This window comes from Lactuca serriola, chromosome 8 (assembly GCF_051521515.1).
Source record: "Lactuca serriola cultivar US96UC23 chromosome 8, Lser_US96UC23_V15, whole genome shotgun sequence".
In the NCBI taxonomy this organism is placed as follows: domain Eukaryota; kingdom Viridiplantae; phylum Streptophyta; class Magnoliopsida; order Asterales; family Asteraceae; genus Lactuca; species Lactuca serriola.
This window is the reverse complement of record NC_136415.1, coordinates 124865925-124877469: the sequence shown is the minus strand read 5'-3', so window position 1 is coordinate 124877469 and position 11545 is coordinate 124865925. Positions and strand designations below refer to the sequence as shown.

The 11545-nt window shown below is 32.7% G+C and overlaps 1 protein-coding gene across 3 annotated transcripts; it reads left to right on the top strand.

The window, feature by feature from the left end:
- Positions 1-384: 384 nt before the first annotated feature.
- Positions 385-4229, top strand: LOC145070157 (UPF0481 protein At3g47200-like). Of its 3 annotated transcripts, none has more exons than XM_079017100.1 (2): positions 385-520; positions 2269-4229. In XM_079017100.1, exons 1-2 carry the CDS (start codon positions 498-500, stop codon positions 3770-3772), a joined length of 1527 nt encoding a protein of 508 aa, XP_078873226.1. In that variant the 5' UTR covers positions 385-497; the 3' UTR covers positions 3773-4229. The 3 variants fall into 3 exon arrangements, with proteins under 3 accessions (XP_078873226.1, XP_078873227.1, XP_078873228.1); XM_079017101.1 differs by having other exon boundaries at positions 617-4229; XM_079017102.1 differs by having other exon boundaries at positions 465-520; positions 644-4229.
- Positions 4230-11545: the final 7316 nt, after the last annotated feature.

The following is an 11545-nucleotide window of genomic DNA, read 5'->3' as shown; positions in this document are numbered from 1 at the left end:
AATAAAAATGCCAATAAATGTATTTACAAAAAATATGCCCAACATAAATGTATTTCCTAAAATTCTGAACTTGACTTATTTGATTATAAGCAAAAAGTCTATTTTACCTTCTTAACTATTTTACATTAAAAACAATAATTCTTTTTGCTTATAATTACTATCATGCCCATTGAATCAAAACCCTTTATTTTCTAAATCTAATGGTTATGGTTGAATTATACAATAATAAATGTTCGTTATAAATGATCCTTTTTCTTTCTTTTTCTCTCTCTCTCTCTCTCTCTCTATATATATATATATATATATATATATATATATATATATATATATATATATAAAGAAAAAAGGTCTTAGATATAGAAGGTAGATGCTAAGTTGCCCAAAGTTACAAGCAAATTACTTATTCTCTTAAGGCTACACTTTTGGCTATTATATAATAAGCATCTTAAGCTTTTTTTTTTATATGTCTACCCCATTTCAAGCAAGCAAATCAAGTCATGTCTTCAATAGAAAAACAAAGGTATATATTCTCTTTTCTGTCTTTAATTCTCTACCTCAACCTTTCCATCTCCGTCTATATTCATATTTCTGCATATATGCTTCTTGGGTACTGTAGATAATTACAACTTCATGCTTGTAGAAGGTTTTGGTGGAGTCGAGTATTGCCTTGTTGACATGGGATTAAATGTTCATCGACTGTCGGTGTCGTTGCAACTGTTCAATTTATGTGATGAGTTTTTCATATGCACGTGATTTATGGTTATAAATCATTGCTCAAGCTTTTATATATATATATATATATATATATATATATATATATATATATATATATATATATATATATATATATATATATATAGGTTCAAATGTGGATGAACGTTTATTGTGTGGACGTGTGGACAGTGTTATTTTATGAGAATAACAAAGAAAATATGTTGTTTGATAATATGAATACGTTAAATATTACATAACTATTATCATTATCACACATTCTCACTAATTAAATCGTCTATAAGGTTATTATAGACTTATTATTATTATTCTCATTCTGTCAGAATGTTGTAGGAATGTTTATTGAGTCATATTCTGTCAGAATGAAAATGAGTGAAAAACGATTTATGAGAACAAAAATGAATAAGAATTAGTGAGAATGCATGAAAATGACGATATTCTTGTAAGGTTGAACGTATTCGTATTAATAAACAACGTATTCTTTTAGTAATTCTCATAGAATCGCACTATCCACACGTTCGCACAATAATTGTCTATCCACCTTATAACCTAGCCCTATATAACTATATATATCTTCAATTGATGGAAGTATTTTTAATTGTGGAAGTCATAGTTATAATTTTTTTTTTAAACATCGAATAATATTAATAATAAAAACCTAAATAATAGTAAACAACTATCTATGAGTGGTAAGGAACAAACGGAACAAAAAAAAAATAACAAAAACATTACAAAACGATACTCTCTTTATATATATAAGATAAAAAAAAGGAGAAACACTCCATTTCCCCTTTACTTATTTCATTCGAACGATGAGTAATGATAGAATCTATAATTTTGGTTTGGTGGACTCCAATGTTTTTGAATATTTTATTTCCTTGAATTCTTGGTTTCATGGATCCAAATTGCAATTGACGGTCATCTTTATACGCATAGTAAAAATTGCCTCTATTTATTACGATTCAAAGAACTAATTACTACGCTGCAAGGTAAAGATGACCGACAATTTTGGTAAAATAGACCACTCTTGCAATTTGGATCCACGATAATTAGAAACCAAGAATTCAACAATATCCAAAAATCGTTAACCACACACGCAGAAGCCATGCGATTTCCACCTCCCAATTATAACTTTATTATTATTATTATTATTATTATTATTATAAAAAGTAAACTATATTAAAACTCGATTATGATTAACAGTTTTTTTTTATTTAACAAACACGTCTCTCATTTGCTGAAAATATATATTCTTTTTAAATTAAAAACTAAATTTATTGAAAAAAAATATCATTTACACCATAAACTTTAGGGGTGTTCGCATAAGTTTATTTAAGGAGCTTATTAGTTTACACCGCTATAAGATAAAAAGAATGTTTGGATAAAAATAGTTTTTTGCAATGAGAAACCTCTGATAAGTTATTTTTTCATAAGTTATTCCACGCTAACTTATTAGCTTATAAAGTCAATAAACTAATAAACAATAAGTTTTTTTTGCCAAACACTCTCTTATATACTTTCAATTCCGCATAATAGAAAGACCTTTTCAAACTCCATGGAGACGGAAATGTCTGAAAGTGAAGATGTCAGAATTGAAATACAGGACAATCAACCGGCGACCAACAACGTTAACCACAATGTTGTCAGGGAGTGGGTAGTCTGCATTCAAGGCAATGAGACCACCCAACGTTTCGAACGCAAACGACAAATGGAGAAAGTACCTCCATTGCTCTTAAAAGGAGAAAAAGGTGGAAGAAACCGCCGATACTACGAACCATCAGTGGTTTCACTTGGTCCTTACCACCATAAACGAGAGGACCTCATCGCAGCTGAGAAATACAAGCTCATAACCCTCGAGGAGTATCGTTTGAGATGCAAAAAAACCATGGATTCCTTATACAACAAGGTGTTCGAAGTTGTATATGATGCTAGAAAGTGCTATATCGATGGTTCTACAGATGAATACAACGATGAGAAGTTTAATCGAATGATGTTGCGTGATGGTTGTTTCGTTTTGTTCTTTATAGAGTGCATTGCTGGCCAAGACAGTATGTTGATGCTAAATAATGAGTATTTAGGCGCATTGGGCTTCGCGCATGTAGCTCGAGACATTTTCTTGCTCGAGAACCAAATCCCGTTTGTAGTACTGAAAGTTCTGTTGGATCTGAGATTCTCGGATGGAGGTGAAGAGATCTTAAAGAAGTTCTTTAACTACTTAAACTATGGAGAAATGTCCACGAAGGAAGAAAATGTGCTTAACAATAAGCAACCACTTCATCTTCTTGAGCTTTATAGGTCTTATTTCATATCGCTTCCGTGCTCTCTTGGTCTTGCTTCGATTAATGCAGACACAAGGCAAACATGTTGGAAAAAGGTTGACAATGCTGATGAAGATTGGAATTATGTAAAGCGAAACCGATCATTTGCATCAGTTACAGAATTGAAAGCTAAAGGGATATTTGTGAAATGTACTTACAACGAGTCTTCTAATGAAGACATCAAGTTTCATTCACGTTGTTGTTATGGTGAGCTTGAGCTTGTGCGCAGAGCAGTGTCCTCGAATTCAAAAGCTATTTACTTGAACATGATCGCTTACGAGATGTGCCCTCATAATCCTAATGACTTTCGAGTTTCGACTTACATTAGAGTAATGAAATCTCTGGTTATTCATCATGATGACGTGAAGGAGTTACGAAACAACAACATATTACTTCATAGTCTTGGTAGAGATGAAGAAGTAGTGAAGATGTACGATGAGATTGAGGCACCGGCGGTTAATCTCTATATGTTTAATCAGCTACGGCAAGGCATTGAGAAGCATTGTAATAACAGGTATAAGACATGGGCGGCAGAGCTGATTAACGTCTACTTTAGCAGTCCATGGAAGACAGTGGCTTTGTTGGTGGCTACTGCTATTCTTTTCACTAGTTTTTTGCAGACTTACTTCGCCATCAGGCCACTTCCGGATGACTCCAGTGGGGATATTGCCAAGCTTTTGAGACGATGCATACACTTTAAGCCTCATTCTCCACCTGCTTGATCTTGATCTGAATGAGGTGTTCACTTTACTTCGTTGGCCACCACACCATATCGGAGATTTGGAGTTAATCAAAACTACATTTTGAAATCGAAAACCCACAAAGACATTTCAACCAATTTCCAAAAGAAATGAATGGATGTTTAATGTTACGAGTTTTTGTTTAAATTAAGTTATTATGAGAATTGTAAACTTTAATTACAATTTCTTTTGATATTTATGAGGACAAAGTATGTTAACAGTAATGGAGTTTATAATATTTACGAAAAAAGAATGCATTGTCCTACCTTTTTAGCCATAATCATAATCAACTTATATTTTTCTACCAGTTAGATGATATAATAACTTAAATAAAAATAGTTTCTGGAATAATAATCAATTATTCTGTTGAACCGGGTATATTTGATATTTTACATATTTCAATCCGACCCCTGAATTCTCATGTTTCTCCCACCCCCAAATTTCAAGATCACCCGCTCTCCGACCCTTTTCCCCCGTTTTCACTGAATTCCTCATTAACAATGTTTTGCCCGAAACCCCATGTTTAACCTTCTTTAACCTAGTTGTTATGTGTTTAGTTCGTTTTTACATATATACATATTACACTAATTATTCAAATACAAAACATATATATATATATATATATATATATATATATATATATATATATATATAGGGAAATGATCAAATGAGAACACCTAAAAGGTTGAGAACGCGAGAATAATTCTGAGTCAATCAATATATAAGGGTATATAAGTAATTGTATAGTTTAATTAAATTAAAATAAAATAAAATTCAATCAAATTCCCTTAAATTTAGGACCAGTTACCAAAAAGAAAGAAATATTTGATTTTTTATTTTTCTTATTAATGGAATATAAAAAACATTTTTACCTAAAAATATATTTAAAAAATGAAAAAATCAAAATTTTCTCCTATTTCACGTTTTTTTTTCTTCAAAAAAAATGAATAGAAATCCAACCCCAAATCAATACATTTATATTCACAAATGATTTTTTTTTTCAAAAAACCTGAAACTACTCCAATCACAAATGAATACATATCAATTTACAAGCAATCCAATTCCTTTTTTAATCAACTGAAAATAAAAAGAGTACCTCTAATCATAAATAAATACACTCATTAACACATGATTACACTGTTATTCACAAATGAATACACTGTTATTAACAAATGAGTACCCTGCTATTCACAAATGAATAAATGAATACCTCTAATCATAAATAAATACATTCATCCACACATGCTATTCATAGATGATTACAATGTTATTCATAAATAAATACACATTCTAAATGTATTCATAAAGACAGATCAAGAGACTTAAAGATAAGAAAGATGTAGTAGACTGCAGGTGTATCAAAATGTATTCCAACAACTGGTTGATTTTATTGGAATTACATCAATCATGGAGGTTAGTAAATTTTCTATTAAACATTAACTGTTTTACACTTTTACTTTGAGCTTTATGATTTCTTCAACTTAAAAATAAATGATTACTTTGTTCTTTTTTCTAAACACGGGTCTTGGTAAGACTTGTTGGAGCTGATGATCATATGTATCCCGATCATGTGGATGTTATGCAATGGTTAACATATAGCAATCTGTTGGAGATGATTGTGGAAAAATTAAGTCCATTAGTGAGTACAATTACAATTTCATATTTGATATATGTACTTATATATTATATGTTACATGATTTAATATTGATTGATTGTATATAAGTAATGACTACAAAATTCTCCTGAAGTACATTCAAACGCAGCAGAAACTTTTTGTACTATAACTAGAAACACATCATCTCCTCTTGCCTAGAAACTTTCTATCTCAAGGTTAATATCTTCATTCATCTCATATATTATAATTTCTTTTTAATGACTATATATTTGTTTATGGTTTTCTCTCTCCCAGTTTTGTTTCAAGGATTTTTGGTCATGCATTGGAATTGGATGATTCACATTCAAAATCTGGACTTATGAGCTCATTGTCAGTGTGCATTTCTTTATTGGATCCAAAAAGATCATTTCCTTCACCTCCATTTTATTCTTTTCGTGGGCATCATGTATATGAGTCACCTGTTCAAGTCAATCAAGAAACTGTAGGAGCAATGTTGCCTCAACTTAGTGAGTTTTATGCATATGATTTTCATTTTTTCATGCTTTACAAAATCATTGTACTGATTATTGATACACAATGTGTGTCCTAAATGCACGTCATAAGGTTATGAAACGCAAATGTGGGTCATCTTCCTTTATGACAGGGCCTTCCTTGACACGCAATGTGTGTCGTAAACGTGCGTCGTAAATGTGTGTCGTAAATGTGCGTTGTAAATATACGACGTGCAAAAGCGTGTCGTTATAACAGGGCCTTCCTTGACACGCATTGCACGTCGTAAAAGGCTATTTTTCTAGTAGTGGGACGAACTTACTAGTCAAAACTATTTGGAATGGATTCACTATTTAAGGGTTACATTGAGTTACGGGGCAAAGACTATGTCCTCGATGTGAACCTCCCTTATGCGGATGATGCAACCTTTGAACAAGATATAGCTGCTTACAACAAACATGATGATGAATCTACAAAAGTTGCTTGATTTATGTTGGTGACCATGATTCCTAAGCTTCAACAGAGTTTCAAAAGTCTTGAGGTGTTTGAAATAAACATGAATCTCAAGGAAATGTTCCAATAGAAATTTTGGAAATAAATTTTTGAGATCGTCAAATCTTTGATGGCATGAAAACATCAAGATGAGAATTTTGTGTGCACACACATTCAAAAGATGAAGTCGTATACTAACAAACTGGGGAATTTGGGTGTCGAATTTCCAAAGGAGTTAGCCATCGACATGGTCTTGAACTCACTTTCAAGTTTGTATCATCAGTTTATCATGAACTGTAATATGAACAATCTCGACAAAGGATAAGGCTTCAAGGTATGTTGAAAACTATCGAAGCTAGTATGGCGAAGACCAAAAGCTCAAACCCTATTACTCTTGTCTTGGGCATTGCGCATGGTACAAACAAGAAGAAGAATTTTTCTCATGTTAAGAGAAAAACCAAGGTTGGATTTTTAATTCAAGCCCTTAAAAAAGAAAGCCAACTTTGAGATTGTGTCTAACACTGACCCAAAAAAGGTTGTTTGCTTTTACTACCAAGAGAAGGGTCACTAAATACATAGCTTCCCCAAATACCTTGAAGACATGAAGAAGAACAAGGCCACGGGTGTTGGTGTAACATCTGGGTTTTTCATCCAAGTTATTTATTATTTAAAACACTTTTTAACTAGATTACATTAGCATAAGCTTTTTTAATTAATTACAAAAACATCACCAATGTTACTTGATTATCAAAACAAGGTCCATCAAAATACAAGTTCTCAAAACCAACACCAAGGTAAGTCTCAAAACCAAACATAAATAAAAACTCAACGACATATCCAAAATGGTATCATCACTAAAGTAATACTAAATAAAACTACCTATATATCCCCATGCTCACCAAGCCAACAAATCATGCTACATGTACCAATGCTAGGCAAAAGTGTAATGACCTAAAGTCAAGTATTGTAACCTATTTTGAGATGATAATAAAAATAGCAACAAAATGAAATGTTCAAAAATCTCAATTTAAATGTAGTAAGTGGTCGATATCGTAACAAGGTTTTCAAAAATATAAAGAACACTAAAATACAAGTTATAACGAAGAAGTTATAACCAATTGAAGATCCGCAACAAAACCTGTAAAACACTGTTAAGCATAAAACGCAAAATTTCAATAAAATACTTTTTCACCTTAGTTATCTAAATGAAAGTCGTAGATATCATTAAACTGTAAACGTACATAAAAAGAAAGTCAAAATCTGACTTCATATGAGGAAGTTATGATTTTTCTAGATTTCGGATACAACATTAGACAGCTAAAAACTAGAAAAAGAGATGGAGTGACTTTTAGCCGACACAACTTAAACGAGAATCGAAGACCTCAAGAATAGTAATGCAACGGTAAAAGACAGACGAAATCGAACATCAGATGAAGAAGTTATGGATTTTTAACGGACCTTTCCAGTCCCGACCTATTAAAAATATAATATTAAAAATAAATCAAAATTAGCCGAAAGAGTTTAAACGAAAGTTTTAGAGCATAATCTCACCTACGCGTGCATATAAAGAACGTCAAAACCAGAACTCGTATGCGAGAGATATGAGTTTCTGAAGTTCGGGACATGAAACCCAACACTGTCAGACTCACATTGTGAACCAAAAGTTCTTGACGTGAGTTAGGGACTGATGTGTGCCAGATTTGGGCTATTAGACGTTGATTCTACGAGAGGGATAAGATCAAAACTCACAACGTGAACCTCCCCAAGTTCACGACGTGAATCCCAAAAATGCACCCTATAAATAGAAACTGAGGGCTTTGGTTTTGGTTGCTCAATTCTACTCCCCTTTCCCAATTTTACTCTGTGTTAAGCATCCTGAGACTACCCCGGCGCCCTGGTTACGTATCCAAGCCTTGACAAAAGCGCGAAGTCCCAAAGTTCCCGAGAAACTTGCTTCTCTCCGATCGAAGTGTTGCCCCGAGTTAAACATCGTCTTCTTCAAACCGTCATTCTTATCAAGTGAGTTCATACCCCTATCACCACACTTTCAGATGATTTTACATGCTTTTAAACACTTTTAGGGGGGGGATACAAGTAAACGCACGGTTAAATTCGTGTGAAAAACATCAATCTTTTACTATACTTTTCATACTGTTATTATAACTATCATATGAAAACGTTGGCATGCAAAACATCTTACGACACCACTTTACCCTCTCGGGATGAAATGTATTTATGAATAATAACATGCTTTATTTATCTTTTTGCATAACATATCATGACAAGGGTAATCATTTTGGACATAAACATATAAATTTCAAAAATACTTGACTTAACTGAGAATATGTGAGTCATTCGTCTCCATCGTACCTATCAAGGTATACAAGAAAGCCCTGTTTTATAACCAGAATCTCCGCCCGAAGAACTTGATAAGTGTGTATAAATCTATACGGGACTGATGATCCTGCACCCTGGCTGTTAGCTACCGCCGGACCGGCAGGTTAAGGGTGACAAGTGTCATAACATTTCGACGCCTGAAGAACGTCGCTACAGTCAAATCCATCATAGTACGGTTATGAAAACTCATAGGATAGACAATCATTATGGTATTATGTTTTAGGGGAAAAGTAATATTACAATTATTTTTTCGTGAAATACGAACTTCCTATAGTTTTGTTTACTAATAAAACTATACATCATCATTTTAAGTATGACATATTTACTTACAAGTTATAGTCTTGGGCATTTAAGACCGCTTCACACTTTTAGGAAAATATAGGGTTTTCTTGGTTCAATACATTCATTTCATACAAACAACGAATCATAACTCATTTTATAAGAAAATATCGGATTTTCTGGGAAACAAACGTAAACTTTCGAATGGCATATATTTACACAAATATCTACTTATGAACTCACCAACTTAATTGTTGACACTTATTCTTTGAAATAACTTGTATTCTCTAGGAATCGCTAAACACCAAGTTAGCAACTACTTTTGGGGACTAATGCTCTGCCGTTAGTAACATCTTTTGGAGCATCATATTGTATTTGACTTTTGAAACATGTAATACAACAATCATGTAAACTTTTCAAATATATATTATGGTGGTTTGTACTTTATTTACTATTCAATTGTTAACTGTACATGACGTCCTCCACCCCCGAATGTTTCCGCAGTTCAGGTTTGGGGGTGTGACAAAAAGCAACAAGCAAAGAAACAAGTGGCAGCAAATGCTAAGTGAGTCAATCATAAGTACGGTGTTATAGAACACACATAACCTAAATGGGTCAAAAAACATCATAGAAAAATTAATTCAAACACCCACATATCATGACAATAGATACATCGTATAACCAACACAATAATGCTCAATTAATATTATTCTTCTTAAGAGCCTTTTCATTTAGTTACACTTCATTATTCATCTTTGTAACTTGTTATTACTTCATCCCTCACTATAATATTATAAGATAACATTAGACTTCATTTTCATCATTAATAATTACTCTCCTTTAATCACATTTGTAAGTATTATCAAAATACTTCCAATTTATGGGTCTATATATTCATCAGTAACTCCCAAGGTAAGTATCCCATTCACTACTAATGTTGCCTACAGGACCCAATGCACTAAGTGAGACGCGACTCTCACTCGTAACATTTCCCCTGATTCATTGTGCTCGCTACTCCGACGTTGTATATACTAGTACACACATTTTCGTTAAGGACTAATACAAATTGTGCCAATTACACTGCATTACACCCCCCTTAAACTGCACGTGATGTTTGCGCTGGCCCCACCGCATTGCCAACATCACTCCATTCCATCCACCACAAGAACCATGTCTCAAGTGATTATCTAGAAGAACCATTTGGTGCCTCTTTTGGCTTAAGATCTTATCCTATATGTATATTCCAACCTATTAGGCCACCTCATAATCCGGATAGGGTACAAAACTATGTCTAGGTTGCTACCCTTAACCCTGCTAAATGTATTCCCCATTTTTATTAATATTTTATTAATTCATCACTCAAGGAAGCACATTTTACACCTCAGTAAGTAATCATGCTCTTTGTGATTAAAATTAAAGGCATATTACTTCCCAGGTTACTTTTTATGTAAGCATGCAACTAGTAAATACAGTTAAAACATTTTACATTACAGACAAATTCATGCACATAAAATCAATTCATCATAATTGCTTATCACATCACTAAAATGATTTGTCCTAATCATCATAGATATGTATTTACAAGAAATCATAGCATGCATATATCATACATAATCAACACAAAATCCTCTTTCTATCATGGACCTAACGCACTTCTCACATAAAAAATAAGAATCTAGCATGTAATGCAACCTAAATTCTCATACACAGTAAGAGATCATCATTACCAATAGCATATCATTCACAATAGGGGTACATGCAACCTATACAACCTAGGTTCATTCCAATCCCTCTAAGATATGGAATTCTCTAATAAAGTACTTAAATTTCCACAAAGATTAACTCACATCTGTCAAGAAATGCTCTTTCCCCTCTTCAAATCTCGTAAGCACTTGAGGTATCATGATCTCCCATAATACAACACAAACAAGTATATTACTAGATATTTTCAAGATTTAAAATAACTATTATATACCCCAAACATATAGACGAAATACTAGATTAAATATCCAGATTTTGACCCAAAACAATAGCCTATTCAAAGCCACTTTAACACCACAAAAGTCTGCTAAAGTTACAATGTTTTCCATTATCCAGTGGCTTCGTATTTTATCTTTTCAGGGACTAATTGTACATTTCTATACGATTTTTCTATAATTTACTATGGATTTTACAAAATGGGATATCAATGCAGCTTATTTGTGACTAGTAAGTTCAAATGATGATTTTCACCCTAGCTAGAACCAACATCATGTCAAGGAAAATATTAGGGACATACTAGACCCAAACCCTGAACTTTGGTTCTAACAGATCCTAATTCCAACATTCTATGATTTTTCTAAACTTTTTACAAAACAGGAGCATAATAGGTAATTCCATATTATTTCCCTGCATTAACTTTTAAGAGTTATTTGACATCTTAACCCATGAATTCATTATAAAAATGGCCTTGAAGATAGAAAATAAACTCTTAATAGTAGCA